This window comes from Phallusia mammillata, chromosome 5 (assembly GCF_965637545.1).
Source record: "Phallusia mammillata chromosome 5, kaPhaMamm4.hap1.1, whole genome shotgun sequence".
NCBI lineage: Eukaryota > Metazoa > Chordata > Ascidiacea > Phlebobranchia > Ascidiidae > Phallusia > Phallusia mammillata.
In genome coordinates this window covers 15569599-15586215 of record NC_137256.1, presented here as the reverse complement: position 1 = coordinate 15586215, position 16617 = coordinate 15569599, and the positions used below count along the sequence as shown (strand labels likewise).

At 38.1% G+C, this 16617-nt stretch overlaps 2 protein-coding genes across 4 annotated transcripts in view; one reads left to right on the top strand and one right to left on the bottom strand.

The window, feature by feature from the left end:
• The first annotated feature begins 6 nt into the window (after window positions 1–6).
• The window catches only part of LOC145229087 (regulator of nonsense transcripts 2-like), a 46895-nt gene continuing 30284 nt past the window's right edge, over window positions 7–16617 (top strand). For all 3 annotated transcript variants that reach the window (XR_013860352.1, XM_080094349.1, XM_080094350.1), the window contains exons 1-6: window positions 7–422; window positions 3383–3456; window positions 3519–3680; window positions 4696–4776; window positions 4839–4991; window positions 5082–5135. Coding sequence is in view for 2 of the 3 variants with exons in the window: in XM_080094349.1 (XP_079950475.1) it covers window positions 377–422; window positions 3383–3456; window positions 3519–3680; window positions 4696–4776; window positions 4839–4991; window positions 5082–5135 (570 nt within the window). In the remaining variant the exon portion in view is untranslated. The remainder of the gene's footprint in view (window positions 423–3382; window positions 3457–3518; window positions 3681–4695; window positions 4777–4838; window positions 4992–5081; window positions 5136–16617) is intronic.
• Window positions 8348–16043, bottom strand: LOC145229088 (uncharacterized). The gene is made up of 15 exons (XM_080094351.1): window positions 15478–16043; window positions 14694–14819; window positions 14492–14635; window positions 14307–14430; window positions 13859–14013; window positions 13039–13210; window positions 12166–12288; window positions 11825–11947; window positions 11668–11766; window positions 11213–11434; window positions 11038–11161; window positions 10404–10559; window positions 10144–10331; window positions 9951–10080; window positions 8348–9207 (listed from the first exon to the last, which is right to left on the bottom strand). The coding sequence occupies exons 1-15, from the start codon at window positions 15864–15866 to the stop codon at window positions 8861–8863; spliced, it is 2622 nt and encodes an 873-aa protein (XP_079950477.1). The 5' UTR covers window positions 15867–16043; the 3' UTR covers window positions 8348–8860.

Genomic DNA, 16617 nt, shown 5'->3' with positions numbered 1-16617 from the left:
GTCAGTTCTCACGGGACGGGACGGTAGTAGCTCGGAGCTACTAGCTCCACCAATAAAAGTATGTGCAGAAACAAATGATTTTGCCCAAATGGACAGCGTGCAAAACTTTTACAAGCCAGAAATTTTGTTTGCCAACAAATGTGATGAAAAAAAAATGTGCAAAAAATCTATTTTATATAACACGTAACACCTATTTCAATTTCACACCCACATGCACATACACACACAGTCACACACACTCAGACACAAGATAAATGTACACTAGGAAGAAAAAAATAGTTTTGTCTTCAATTTGTTGCAAACTGCAGGTGGTTAAAGTGGGCATTTGGTATTCATTGAATTACGTGAAAAATTGTACATTTTTTCACAATGTTGCATGCTATTTAAACTCTGTATGAATATGGATGAAAATCAAAGTAAAGGTAAGTCATTTTTTGTTCTAATTTCGCAGAATCATTTTTTCATCTGGTATTTAGATTAACGGGTGTCCTTTCCTGAACATACTTTTTGTTTATGTCCATATCTGTAACAGAAAGACAGTTTAAATTAGGGAGCTTTCCAGAACTTGCAGTCAAACTACTCTGGATTACAAATTTGATGTAAAACACTTACAACTGCCCAGTCTGCAGAACATGGCAGTTCCCGACGAGATCTGATGCGTGCAGGACTTAATATGTCCCACGTGTGCGCATGCACGGCTCGTAAATTTGCGTGCAAGACCAATTTCAGCAGGCGCAAAGCAAGCGATAGAGTTTATAAACTTATAAGACAGGAATATTAATGCCTTTGATGCACATTTTTTTTTCAAAACAAAATCGCGCATGCAGCTGCCATACTCTGCAGACTGGACCACTGCACCAACCAACAATATGCAAATTTCTGTCTCAGTGAAATTGGGTGTAAATATTTAATTTTCCTGTTTTCATGGTAATGACATGATCACATATATGCACATGCTATTAACAATGTTCAAATTGAATGAAAATTGGACAGCTTGTAGAATTTGCTATTCATAGGAGTCTACTTTTTGTTTTACCCCATTATACCACTATTTACTCCTTCTTTTCTTTAAAAATGACCGTTAAAGAGGACATACTTCAAACAATATCTGGGGTGCATCTGATTTGTATAGTTTGTACTCTACATAGTAATATTATTTAAGCCCAGTGCCGATCACTGTGTTTTACCGTACGACCCCGACCGACTTTGCCATGGTTATCTCTTGAAATGCATTATTTTCAACTTTGCATGTACATGGATGGGGGACCCATGAGTTCCTGCCTGCAGAAACAAATAAGGTTATAAAAGACGGTGGCTAATATGGGACCCAATGTAAAATAAGCATTAGGAATATATTAATGTTTTAAAATAGGTTATAAACAGTGTATGTGTAACGACAAAATGTGCTAAGCCACCCTGCTAGTTTTTGTTCACTTTTTGCATATGGAAACAATTATATCTGCAGATAACCGTTTGGACCAAAAAAATTGTCCACTTAAGGCGATCTGGATAAGACAATGTCGTTAGGAAAAGATTGCAAATCATTAGTACCTGAAGTTTTATTCAAATTAGGTGAAGATGGAGATAAACCAAATCTGGTTTAGCCAGAGGTTTGCTGTAGTGTATAAATTCCAAACAATTTGGTGAGCCACATTTCTAGTCAGCAATTTGTCTTTGTGAATCTGAACATGATTGCATTCACAAGTATGGGGTTTCAACTATGTTGTTAAATGGAAAAGATATTAATTCATGTGTTCCTAATATTGCATTTAGAATATGCCATTTTTAGGTGTCTGTTGTTAAATTTTCCACTGTAACGCCACCATTTCCCCCACTAACCCCTATAATTCATTTTTTTTCAACAATGGCTGAATTGAATGAGGTTAGTTTGTACCTCATATAGCAGGGGCGGGCAACTTCTCCAGTCGGCGGGCCTGATATGGGAAAATGAAGTACTTGACGGGCCGGATTCCTGAATCGATATATTAATCGCGTATTTATCCAGTGATTTAAAACGGATTTTTGACCACCTAAACTAAATACAATCAAGAACGTCGCAATTACAATACAGTCCAAACAATCTAACTGATATAACATAAAATTATTCACCACAGCAAATTTAATGCATACACCACAGACTTAGATACTGCTGAAACACTAACTAGGCTACACGTGTGGAAAGAAAGAAAACCGAGAAATCAGGCCAAACACAAGGTTGGCAGTTATGTCGTAACAATGGATGTATGGTGCGATGGTTACAACGGCGGGAAAGTTTTTTGCTAATGGGGAGCGTTACTGTCCGTTACAACTATAATTTGACGGAGTAAGCAAGTAGTAGGGGATTGCGGCAGAATGTGGCTGCGGGCCACATTATCATGCAAGACCAGAAACTGTCTGCGGGCCGCTCAAAATCCCGTCGCGGGCCGGATCCGGCCCGCGGGCCGTATGTTGCCCACCCCTGTCATATAGCATGTTTATTATGGGTCTTCTTCCCTGAAGGGGACACATATTGTTTTTTTCCATATTTTGTTTTCTTTCTTTTCTCTGTCTAACACTGGTTTGGTCAAGAAAAAGTGTTTTCAAACTTTACAACGGCTGACTAACATATTTGTTACACAGCCAGTCAGTACCCCCTTCAGGGTTATGGGCGATGAAGGAAAGAGAGAAGTCTTGATAACCCCAGATTTGCTCCGCTAGCCCCCAAGTGTAAAACTTGGTTGCAGGGCACCACAAACGAAAAGTTTCTGTAGTGTTAAAAAGACAACCAGACACATGTTACTTGTGTTTGTGGGTTGTTTAATGGACGTTTATGCGGTTGGCAGTAGGGGGTGTTAATAGAGCCTCATGATGTCAGTTCAGAAGCATTAACAGTTATTGCTCAAAACACCTTCAGTGGTCAAAATTTTAGACATTGGCTGATGGGACAAAATTTTACAGTTTTATTGGGTCATTGTGGTTTTATATTTTATACGTTTGGGTATAGAACCCCATCAGTTACCCCACTAGCCCCCGAAAATGGGTGAGTTTTTTTAAACAGTGTCAGAATTAAAAGAAATTTGGACAGCTTGTAGAATTTGTCATTTATAGGAGCTGTTTAACCCTTCTGCTTGTTTGGCTAGAGCTCCTAAAAAGTCGTTGTTACATGCAGCTTGACAAAAATTGTGTATTGCACCAATCCAGTCGGACAATGCTGACAGAAAATGTGTAAAGTAAAAGAAACAAATTCTGAAGTGGAGTTAGCAAGAGCAATCGAACATGCTAGTTTGAATACAGCATTCAATTAGAACACTTTATGGTAACATAACCCAAAAATGCACAAAACTCAAAATTTTTTTTAGCAATTTGACTACATCTTCTCCTTACAAATCATCTTTTCTCCCAGATAATGTTAGAAATGGTGAAGAAGATGGTGTATCTGGAAGTATTGAAGAGGAAGAGGAAACAAACAAAGAAAAGGTATTTTTCCGTTATGTGTTCTCTTTGCGGAAGATTGTTCAAACCTTGTTGATTTTTCATAGGAACAGGCTCTTCAATTAATCAAGGAAATTGGAGAAAAAAATGAAAAGAAAATCAACTTTCGGATTACAAATCAGCAAGCACCATCCAAGCGCCCTGATGAAAGCTTTTTCCGTAAATTGGATTCCAGTCTTAAAAAAAACACATCATTTGTAAAAAAACTGGTAATTAGTGAACCTATTTTACAGTGATACTCAACAATGCATGGTAATAATAGTAATGTATGATACTGCATGTTACAAATGATGTACAAAAACACCGGCATAAATTACGGGGGTGTCCAACGCACCCCCTCCCCCCGGCCTTGACCTTTGTACAGCATCATAATCACATCTTTGTTTAAGTTATGTCAGTTTTAAAACGTGTTTTCAGCCAAACACAAATGGGTTTGTAGTCATGTCATTAATCGAACAGACATCGGTTGAAACGCAACAATAAATGTTTCAAAACAAACGGGCATTTAATTGCAACATAAACGTGACATAATGACCAACGTTTTAGTATTATTGAGTGCATTTACTTTCTGCAATAAAAAATATTATGATTTTTTTAGTTAATAAATTCCTAGGGCCAACATTTAACAATGTAAGGTGCTTATAGCCGCTTTTAGATGTTATTATGTAGGTTTGCATTAATGATCCCTAAGACGTGTTTAATGTCTGTTTGCAAAGCACTGCAACGGCCTAAACTTGATCCAACGTGACCTCAGTTTAAGCGTGAACAATATATGGCCAGCTGTAATTATATGGTGAATTGCTTTTTTACTTTTATTTCCTGCCGTAACAAGTTGCTTAAAAACTAAATCGTCATAAAAATTGCTGATTCGGCAAATCAAATCATATTTTCCGTACATATGTTATCTTATCAGACCCACAGCAAAGGTCCCAAAAAAAAAAAAATTGCGTCAAGTGACAATTTGCAAAATAATGTGACAGAAACTACAGGCTAAAGCATGTAAAAGGTATTGGTATTTGGTCCCAGCTCAACTCATTCCGCCAAAGTATCATACCTGCACGCATAGTGCATATGGCCACATGTGCTATCGTACATTCAACTATGTAGTATCATACAATATTATGCTGTGTTTAGTACCACCCATATTTTTGTGCTTTAAGTAAATTAAATGTGATAGATGTTGTGTTATGTATATATACATACTAATTGTTTGTATCCTCACAGGGTAAACTTACTGAACAACAGCGAACAGCACTTACCAATGAGTTTCAATCTCTGAATTTGACAAGATATATGCAGGAAGTGGTAATAAAACTACTTGTTTACACTTAACAAACTCATGCCCAATCTGCAAAATATGTTTGTAGGTTTCAACACTTATAGATGCAAAGTTAAAAATGAGTGATGTTTCTTGTGCTGTTCAAATTTGTTCTTTGGTGCATCAGCGATACCAAGATTTCACAACTCAGTTGTTTCAAGCATTTAAGCGTGTATGTCAATCACGTGTTGAAGATAAATCGGTAAGCCTCTCACCTATTTTAAACAGAAGTTATGTGTGGTGTCTAGCATATTTATGTACATGTTGAAAAGGCTATGAATGAATTTTTCAGCTGTTTGTGAATCAAATTAGCAAAGTTCGAACTGATCTTCGCTTCATTGCTGAGGTCAGTATGTCTTTGATATTTTTAAAACAAACTTTTAAGCATAAATTATTATTTTGGGTCCCCTTCCTGAAGGGAACACATTTTGATTTTAGTTGATTTGTTTTCTTCTGAAAGTTTGACCCACTCATTGTGGTTTCATATTTAACTGGTTTTGGTGTAAAACCTCAACAGTTAGCCCACTAGACCCCTAAAATGATTTTTTACAGTGTTTACATTTACCCTACTAGGCCCCTAGAATGGGTGAATTTTTTTAAACGATGTTTAAATTAAAATAAATTTGGTCAGCTTGTAGAGTTTGCTATTTATAGATGTTGATTGTTGTGTTTTATTCTATTTTGCCACTGTTTACCATTTCTTTCTTTTAGAACAGTGGTTCTTAACCTGGGGGGGGGGGGGCACGCCCCCCCCCCCCCCCAGGAGGGCGTGCGTCATTTTCAGGGGGGAGGGGGGGGGCGAGCTCTTACCTATACTACTTTATTTTAAAATGTCCCTTTTAGCCTTCTGTGTGGTTGTTCTACCATGCTGTCTCAGTCAACCGCTTAATGTATGATGTCATAATGTAGTATACATAACAAACGTGTTTACTTCAATTTTTATAGTTGGCAGTTGGCAGCAGTTATGCTAAAATCATTCAGTGAAAAAACAACAATTTAATGCATTTTCGTGGAAGTGGCAGTGTAGTGTATGTAAGGCGATCGAGAGCAGGCTCATTCTTGAGAATTAGGTTAACTTTTTCTTATGTTACAGTTCCAACATAGCTAAAAATTAACTTGCAAATCAGAAAGCATAACATAGTTAAAATGGCAGCGAAAAAAAAAGTATGTAGACGACTACATTCAATTTGGTTTTGTACCGATGCAAAAAGGTGACACAGAAGTCCCACAGTGTTCAATTTGTTACAAGGCGTTTAGCAATGATGCAATGCGGCCCTCGCGCTTAAAACGACATTTGTCAACAGCACATCCTACCTTAGTCAACAAACCTAAAGCATTCTTTGAAATGAAAAGCCGCTCATTGAAGAAGGTTAAGTTGGACATGGGTGAGACGTTTCAGCAAAGATCTTCGAATGTTGTTAGGGCATCTTACGAGATTGCCATGTTGGTTGCAAAGAATAAGAAGAGCCATAGCATTGGGGAGTCTCTTTTAAAACCTAGCATGCTCGTGGCAGCAGAACTAGTACTGGGCAAGGATAAAGCAGATGCACTTTTTATCAAATTTCACTATCAAATGACACCATCAAGGGGAGAATCAATGAAATGTCCCAGGATATCAAAGATCAACTCCTTGTAAAAATAAAAGAGTCTCCTTTCTTTGCTATACAATGTGATGAAACCACAGATATTGGAAACTGTGCTCAGCTTCTGATGTATGCTCGTTTCATGTCAGGTAACACGATAAATGAGGAAATGCTATTCTGCCACTCATTAAAAAGTTTTGCAACATTGGCAGATATTTTTAATGTTGTGTCAAACTTTTTTGAGGATAACCAACTATCGTGGAAATCACTGGTAGGAGCGTGCACGGATGGAGCTCCAGCCATGCTTGGTCTGCGATCTGGCTTTATTCAGAGAGTAAAAGAAAAAATCCATCTGTAGTAGGCACACATTGCGCACTTCATCGTGAAGCCTTAGCCTCCAGAACTTTGCCTCCTGAATTCACGGAGGTCCTGACCATAGCTATTGAAATCGTTAACTATATAAAGGCGGGATCGCTTAACAGTCTTTTCAAGCTTATGTGTGAGGATATGCAATCTGATCATGAAGTCTTGTTGTTTCACACAAATATTCGATGGTTGTCTAAGGGAAATATGCTACAACGGCTCCATGAATTACAAGAGGAAGTGATAATATTTCTAGACTCGAGAAAGAAGGAAGTTTTATTGGATAAGTTTCGATCTCAAAGCTTTCAACAATCGCTGGCTTATCTCGTGGACATATTTCATTCGTTAAATGCCCTCAACCTTCAACTTCAAGGAAAAAATATCAATATCATTATGCATCATGACATCATTCGGTCTTTTATGTCCAAACTTGACCTTTGGAAGCATCGAATTGAAGAAGGAAATCCAGCTGGCTTTAGTACCCTTGATTCTGCTCTCACAAATGGGAACTTTGGGTGTGATTTGAAGATACAAATAAAAACTCACCTAAAAGACCTAAAAGCGGAATTTATTAAATATTTTCCGGATATAGACGAGAAACGAGAATCCTGGAAGTTTGTAAGAAGCCCATTTCAGTGCGAAGTGGCAGATATTTTTGCCGATGCACAAGAGGAGTTTCTCGAGTTAAAATTCGATTCCACAGCCAAGGACAACTTCAAAGAGTTGGACCTTGAGGCGTTCTGGGCCAAATACCTCCCTGTTTACCCTCGCATTTCAACTCAGGCCCTGCGTGTTCTAGTTATGTTTGGATCGACATATTTATGTGAAGCTGCATTTTCTGCACTGGTTGCCATCAAGTCAAAGTACAGAAACAAGCTGGAAGTTGAAGGCGACTTACGATGTGCACTGTCGGGTATAAAACCTCGCATTAACGAGTTAGTTGCCATCAAACAGTGTCAAGTGTCCCACTGATTCGTGAGCAATAAATGAAATGCAATTTCAACACTGTTATTATTATTGATTTGTCAGTGTAAAGGAGGGGGGGCGTGAAGTGGTCAGCCATCCCTCAAGGGGGGCGCCGCACCAAAAAGGTTAAGAACCGCTGCTTTAGAATATATCTTTAAATAGGACAAACTTCAAAAAATGTATAAATTGAATCAGATTTGTATAGTTTGTACTTTTAATAGCATGACTATTTAAGTCCAGTACTGATCAAGGTTTTAACAGATGGTGGCTAATATGGGACCCATGATAAATTCAGAATAAGGAATATATGAGCATTTTAAAATAGGTTATATGTAGTGTATATGCAATAGCAAAATGTGCTAAGCCACCCTTCTAGTCTTAGTTTAAAATCTAACGCCAATAAGATGGTATATTATGACTGCTAAAATAATTGTGCAATCTAAAAAGCTGTGTTTTTAAAAAACTTGTGCAATCTAAAAAACTGTTTTGCGGTGTTGATGGTGTGTATTTTGAATATTAAGGATGTTTAGTTTTTGTTTGCAACATCTTTTTTTTACCTTTAAGGTTTATATTTTTTTCTGTGCTTTTCTAGGTATGTTTGGTAAAGCTATATCTAACTGGTAAATTAAGTTTGATTTAACGCAAGTCACACCACAAAACTTGTATTACATGCAAATTAGTCATACTCCATATTTTTTATGTGTTTGAAATAAGATTCATTATTGACAAGACTTGTATGACACATATATTTTACCAATGGGCGTTTTTTCCAAAGTAAATATAAAATGTGCAGAACTCTTAACAATGTTAATGGAGAAAAAATGAAAAATGTTTAGATGGTTATTTTAAACATACAGTGTGTAGTGACATTAATGCAAGAACAGTGATTGTTTGAATTTTTAGCAAATTACCCAAACTTAAAGCTTTAGCCTGCAAAGTCTATTGCCAAACACAATTGTGAATTGACAATCAAATGCTGAGATAGCGATGATAAAAAAACGACACAAAATTTTTGACAAAAAAGTTTGACAAAAGTTTTTTGGCCATTGTGAGGTCCGATGTCAACTGATAAGAAATATGACACAGCTTCATTTTCTCAGTGTAAGTCTTTCTTCAAGAAAAATAAAACACCTTGATAGTGACTTTGTTTTGTTGCAAATCATAACTGTGGTGTGTTATGAACCACTTGTCTAGCATTGTATACGGGAACTTCTTCATCAACTTCTTCGGACTGTATGCTATGCACAGGGTTTGTATCTTCTGGTTGCAGCTCGTCTTGCAAAGTTGTAGAAAAATCACTTTCTAATAGTACATCCCTTGGAATTATTTGCATTGACACTTTCTTTAATGGAAAGTCATCTCTCCTCCATCTCATCCACTGTGTTGTCGGCTCCACAAGCTCACCCAGATAATTGGTTTCTCTCTCCTTTTTTGCTGGCTTTCTTGGGTCAGCTGGATATGGGCCATTGGGATTTGCCTCACCACAGTTTGTAGGAAACCACCAACCTAAAAAAATCATTGAGTACCTAAATATTGTCAGGTTGATTTCTATGTTTACACAAGGGCTGTCAGGTACAAACATTTGCCTGATTGAACCAATCTATTATCTAAACCAGGGGTCACCAAACTTTTTTCACTGCGGGCCGGATAAGTTTAAATAATTGTTCGCGCGGGCCGCATAGTTTACATGCCCTAGCACCGTCTTTCCAAACTTGGCCCACAAGGTGATTTTTGTAGGGGCGCCAAGATTTGGTCTTTCTACAATCCCATTTAAAATCTAGTGATCCGACTGTTAAACTATATAGTTAGTTTCATCTTACGAGCAATGCTTGTGTATTACGTCACAGGTAACAAAAAAGGCCATTGTTTGCGCACAATTAACACTTGTAGTCTTGTCTATGACGTAACAAACTGGCTTTGATCAATCCTGGGAGTTGCAATCCTATGAAACTAGGTAATATCAATTCTAAATATTGTGACAGGACAACTTTAGTAAGGAGTAGATCAATTCGTAAACGTTACAAAGTTATTAATACGACTTTACAAACCAAAAAATTTCGTCCCGGGCCGGATGAAATGACCTCGCGGGCCGGATCCGGCCCGCGGGCCGTAGTTTGGTGACCCCTGATCTAAACAAATAAAACAAAAGAATTTTTCACATCCTTTTGTTTTTGTTTGCAAGTGAAATTCTGAAACAATGCTTGGTAAAATGTTGGTTTCTTGTGCATTTGAAAACAATGGTGTTATGCCTGATTGTCTAGTTGTTGTGCAATCTGCATTGCTGGTTATTGTTCGGTCTCTTCCTTGTTTTCTGGCTTGAAATGGAACATCATTACTTGCCATCATCGCATCTCCTGCATTACCACGATAACCACTGACCTAAAGAAATTGTTGTTTTTCAGCATGTACACTTAAAAGTCTTGCTTCAAATGTTAATCTTACCATAAGCACATAGTTTTGCCCATATACCATAAACTGATCATATGTTGCATGGCGTTGATTTCCTCCCCAATCTTCCAGAATAATTCGAAGGGAATATATTCTGCCATGTGTAAGCCATCGAATATTTTCGAGCCCCAACCAGTATTCCCCGAACACACTCCCAAAACCAACTTGATAATTATGCAAGTCTATGTAGAAAACTTTGGTTTTTCCAACTGCAACTTTAGGTTTAACTTAAAAGTTCACATTAAAAATTTTGCCTGTATTAAAATCTTGAGTTCCATCACTCCGTCGCTGAATTATTGTCCAGCCTCCTTCATCAGACATATTACAGTAAACAGGTTTCATTTCCATGTTTTTTATCACCGAATAAACCCCGTTAGTAAATTGTCCATTCATCCACAAGTCGTGACAATCTTTGGGAACAAGAAAAAAGAAACATAAACTTTACAGTGTTATAAAAGTTATGCTTAGAAAATTAAGGCGTTTCTACAAAAAAACATATTTTTCTGGTGATCTAATCCTCTATAGCAGGGGTTTGTTTGATTTTAAGTCACAAAACTACCCTAAATAACTTGAAGTTACACTATAAGTTTGTTCCCTTTGCGTGTATTGTGCATTAAAAAACACGCAGACAACAATAAAAACACTAACCGCTTTAGAGTCAAATATAAGGAATAAACAAGCGATTGGTTTTGTGTAATTAACTAATGAGGAAATTGGCCCCGTTTTGGGGCAATGTCCGAAACTAGTGTAGTCTCGTTCTGGTGGACGCTGAAATTTCGGACATTTAGAGTATTGTTTGAAATTATTTCCCGACACAGATTTACGTCCAATTTCCTGCCATGTAGGGAGAAAAATGATTGGCACGTAACACCCCTATAATGTTGGTACCTCTGTGTTGTTGTAGAGGTTGTCGAAGTTGTTGCGCAAAACTTGTGACAATACTCATTAGCTTCATTACCGTGTTGTGTTGATATTCCAGGTGACTCGCGAGCACGCTTTCACGATGCGAAAACTAAACAGTAAAAGTTACACTACACTTTACAAATTCATATCCTGTCCTTACCTTGTGCAGAAGAACTGCTATTGTTTCGTTCTGCTTTCGAATTGTGTTAGCTTGTTCGTTGATGATTGAAAAATAGTTGGATGTTGTAATAGACAGAGAGCGTATGTCTTCCATCACGCTTTTCATTGTGTCAGAAACGTTTGTAAGTTTTTCGTTGTGATGCCTCAATGAACGAGACATACGATCAAGCCTATCTTCAAAGCCAGTCTCCTCGATTGCTTCCTAAAAATTACCTAACTTTTTTTGAGGTTTATGTTTTTGTCCAACAAAATGTAAATCATATTGTAGTGGTTGCAGAGACGGCTTAAAGTATCCATTTTACGGGTTCCTTTAATTTTTCGTTTATTAACGCTGTCCAACACGGTTGTTGTTGTTGTTTTCGGAAAACAAGGGGCGACATTGTTACAGGTAATGAACGCAAACGACCCATGTCGCTTAAAAAAGGGATGACTCACCATAACATCTCGCGCTGTAGTTGACACATATTTAAGGTGATTGAGAACAATTGGCTTCGTGTTTGTCGTCTTTGTTTGCGGAATCACCTCGTGGTCAGCCTACAAATTATACAGATAAATATTTGCTTGTTGGAAATGTGTAACTGTAACTGCTTACGTTTTTGTTTTTTTTAACTGTCGTGTGTGATAAATTTCGAAGTTCCGCATGTGTAGAGTTTGCTTCGGGCACTGGTCCAACTTCTTTGCCACTGTTTAGATGATCAATAAGTCTTTGAAGAATCTGTAGGTTGTGTTTCAAGTTTGAAAACTTGGGTGGTTGTGTTTTCGTGTAGCAGTGACGAGTGGTGACATAACGCGACAAACGTTTCCCACGCAAACCTTAACGGTTGTGTGGGTTTGCAAGAGGCCGTCACTTCAAATATCAACTTACAGGCTTATGGTGTGCACTTAAACAGAGCAACAATTCAGTGGGGATAATGGGGAAATCATATATAATACCTCTTCGATATTCGCCAGTTTGGCCTCAAGGTAGTTTTCTTTAAATGTGGTTTGTTGCAATGATCGGTTTAACCGCATCACTGAACTTTGAATTCCGGCGATGGTCGAAAGTCTTGATCTTGCCTGTAAAAAAGATATCATTTATCTACTGCAGTGTTCGTTATCAACTACAATATAACTGTTCTTTGTCGGTTACATAATATAAATCTTCGAAGTTTTATTTATGAATGTTGTAATTGCTGCTGATTTACGCACGTGTGGTAAATGTCAACAGTGTTTCAAGGGCCGAATGTTTTAATTACCTTCTTTCCACATAGATTAAACACCGCGCGCTAGGAAAATTGGGCGATTACTTGTGGAAACTAGCTTGTTTGTGTAGCTACGCTCTGCAAAATCAATAGTATTTGTTTGTCGTAAATGTTGTCTTTACATAAATTATTTCTTGACCCTTTTATATCCAGATTCTGACAATGCCCTACTGTTCTGACCTCCAACTGAAACATCAAACGTTTTCGCAAGCCTTTTTGTATTATCGTTCCACACTTTTACCGCTTCTGCAGTAATTGAACCACACCTGTTTGCAAGCTGCCATTTCGACATGTACTCATGCTAAAAAGCCATCAACTGGTCCGTGAACCGTGTTATTCGATCCTATAAGGCTGGGGAAAGTTTCTGTCACTGGTTTCCTTGCGTGCGGTACACTTCAGGAATGCACGCGGTTTGACATATAGCTGGCGGGGCAGTCTCATAACCTGCGTGCTTTTAAAGTCTTTGTTTTTTGTTTGACATGTCTTTTTTGTTGTATGAACGATCATTAAGCGTTTATTCAACTTTTCATAAATCAAACCTGTAAAACACTTTTTTGCAAGTTACCTGTTTTAAAAGCCGATAAATGTTGGAATCGGCTTCTCGTTGTAGTGTTTCAACTCTGATGTTTATGTCACTCATCTCTCTTTTTTGCCCTTGAATTGTGTGATTGATCCAATTAACTGCAACTTGCCGGGAAGCGATTGTTTCGTCGTGATTAAGCAGCATGTCATTATGTCTGTCAAGTAATTAACCGCCATAATTTTTGGCGCGACACACAAGTATGTGAGCAATGTGTCCAAATTTTTGATCGTCTAAACCAGTGGTTCCCAACCGCCGGTCCGCGCAAATATATTGCCGGTCCGCAAATTATCTTACTGTATGCCGAGTTACTTTTTAAAATGGAATGATAAGTAGACCTATAGCAAAGTTGTTGGTACCTGCGAAACTCGTTTTACGCTTGGCTGTAAAACTGGGGTAGCTTTCCACCGTTGATACCCGCGAAATTGTTTGATAAAGCTTTTGTGACGTATATGTTTGTTTTGTCAATATTTTTTTGGAAAACAAAGTTATTCTTCACTTTTAACTTTGAGATAAGATTCATACTGGAAGCGAACGTTCCGTCCTAAATACATAGGCTATGACTAAATCTTGCATTATGTTGCTCAACGACAACTTTGGTGAACAAAAAGCTTATAAATACATGTTGCATTCATTATACGATCTTTTGTTGCCGGTCCGTGGATTTTTTTTCAAATTTTTACCGGTCCCACAGTGTAGAAAGGTTGGGAACCACTGGTCTAAACCAATAAAATGTTTTCGCGATCACGAGAAATGCGTCTCGCGTTTCGATTCAAAATATGATAGAAAAACACCATTTACTTACGTGACAATTGTTTTCTCAATTTGGCTGAGAACGCTGCGATGTTGATTAAGTTCTTCGTTGAAATTAATTTGTAGTCGGCGTTGTATGTGGCTTAAACTCTGGGCCATCGTATCCCTCTCTAGTCGTATGCTTCGAAGTTCCTGATCGATCTCTTCCTTAAAAATAGGCACTTTACTGTTCTGGATGTAGTGTTTTGTTTGCTGACGAGGTGTTGAACATAGTCAGTATCGGGGCTTGCGTTCATGTGCGCTTTGTCTTTTGTCTTTGGCAAACACTGCTTTTTATCATCAAAGTGTGGCATTGTGGAGCTTGATAAAACCTCTTATCGGTTAGAAAATAATTGACGATCATCTAATTTGTTTGCTGAATAGGCTTATCACACTGCTAGAATTTTTATCAAAGGCCAGCAAAGTAGTTTCAACACAGAACTGGCGTTAACTTAGATTACCTTAATTTGATATAACTCCCTTGAGTTGTTGGTTCCTCTTTCAGCTACCTCAAAATATCGCACATCTTGAATATTCTGGTGTTTTTCAATTTGTTTAATCATCATTTGAACATTAGATAAATTGCTAAACACGATGTATGAAAAGTGAACAAAGAGTATGTAAACAGTGCACAAAAATCACCCACTTCTCATGTTGTTGAGTGGTTTGTTGTAGTCTTGTGGTTGTGGAAGTAATGTTTTTTTTTAAGTCTACGCATTCGGTTTGTATTTGATTAAGTCCCAATTTTGTTTCATGTATTCCGCTCCACAATCTTCCAAATTCTGCACGGCTTACAAAACAAGAGCCGTTGGTGAAACAGTTTGTTTTTTAAAGAGAACTGTTTGTACCTTTTTAATTTGTGATTGGCGAACGTCCTGCGAAGTGAATTAACCGACTTCTGTGGCCCCGGAAGGTTGGTCAAAATTCGCTCCACACGCCGAATAAGTTCAGTTTTGTTCCCAGTTTTTTCATACCTGCAAACGAAAGAAACACTGAACTTCAGAAAAAAAACTTATAGCCGGCTTATACAGAATCTAGCCAGAAAAAGGCAATAGTGCTTGTTGATAGCAGTGACCTACACAAATCGTGTTCGCGATTGGCATCGAAAAGTGGCCTCAAGCTGCTACGTTTACAAGCAAAAGAAGGAGTGTATTGTTGATTATCACTTAAATCTTATCGCACTTATATCGCTTCCTGTCGCTTCGGAACCCGACCGTTGCCAGGTTTTGTTGACCAAAGACGTCATTTGTTCCTAACTATTTTCAGTATTTTTACCCAAATTTGACAGAAAATTTTTGCATGAAGCATTTTTAGCTATCGGATGATTGTCCGTATAATAAGTCTACTGAAAGATTTTCGACGTCGGGAATTAGCGTTGTGTTTCAATGACCGCAATTGAGTGTTTACTTAAGAAACCATTAAACAAATATGGAGAGATGGACAATAGCATGCACGATTTTACGGTCTGTTTGATGTCACGTCGCTACACTTGACTGGACACTACAGAATAATGGCAGTTGAGCCGAACAAGCAGAGTCTGAAACACTTGCTAAGTGATGAAGGTAAAACATACGTTATTTTTTGCACCTGTTGTCTGGCTGTAATCATACAATTACAAACTCTGTGGGTTACCTTCGCAATGTGCTGACCAGCGTTGATTTAAGCGATCGCGCTGCAAATCGGTTTGTGCCCTTCACTCTTAGCGCTGTAGGAGGACGGGCAATTGGCATAGCAGGTGTACTAGTTTGCATTGGAGGACGCTGTCTGTTGCCATCGAAGGATGTGGATTGGGACGCCTTTCCTCTGCTGCCATGTAGCTTGGCAGAGGATCCTTTGTGAATGATGTAACTGCGTTGTAATGTACTGAAATATCGTCTATGGTTTCCTCCGCTGCTGTATGGACTTCTTTGGTTTGGTGGAAGAATGCGACTGTACCTCATAGTGTTAGTATTTCCACCGTCGGCGCACGCCAGCATAACTATGGCAACAAGCTTGATGCAGGAAATATCCAAGTGTTTCATTCTTAACGATGCTTCCTGGGCCGCTTGCTTCTTTTTGAGGGATTGAAGGCTTTCCTTGTTTCTGTCATGCTTACACAACCTTACAGATTTAGGCTAGTACAGGGTATTCCAGGAAATTGTAGTCCGTGCATTACATACCTGTCCAAATATGTCAAGTTTTAAAGTTCCGTAATACAACGGACACCTACTTTTAAAGTCCACATTCTTCGGACGGTATAATTTAAAGTAGACTCATTCTGACTCTACCTTAATCGGTGGTCATAAATCAAGTGCGCCTTTTCCCTTTTTACACCTTCAGTAAATTTCAACTTCCGCTTCACTTTATTACTATTGACCAAGTGTTTATTCCGCTTGTTCAAAGGTTAAGTTTTGGTACATGTGTTAAAGGTTGCCCGTAAAAAGCTGGCTGGTTGTCTGACGTCATTACACGGTCTGAACGATTTTTTCCACGGTGATGTGTTGGTTTTAGACACTAAATGGATGGAGCAAACAGTACGTCCTATTGTTTAGGAGCAAGTTTTTTTTAATAAAGAGCTGGTTGACTGGGCCAAGATGCTCTGCCTATTTACTGACTGACGTATTTGCGCAATCTTACAAAGACCAGCTGCCAGATAGTTGAATGACATTTTAAAAACAATGCATTAGTTAAATTGTGATCACGCATATTAGCTCAGCCATATTTTGTAAAATAAACAAAATTGGAGGCGACATCACTCTCTTTACTAGCCCACACAAACTAACTGTAAAGTTG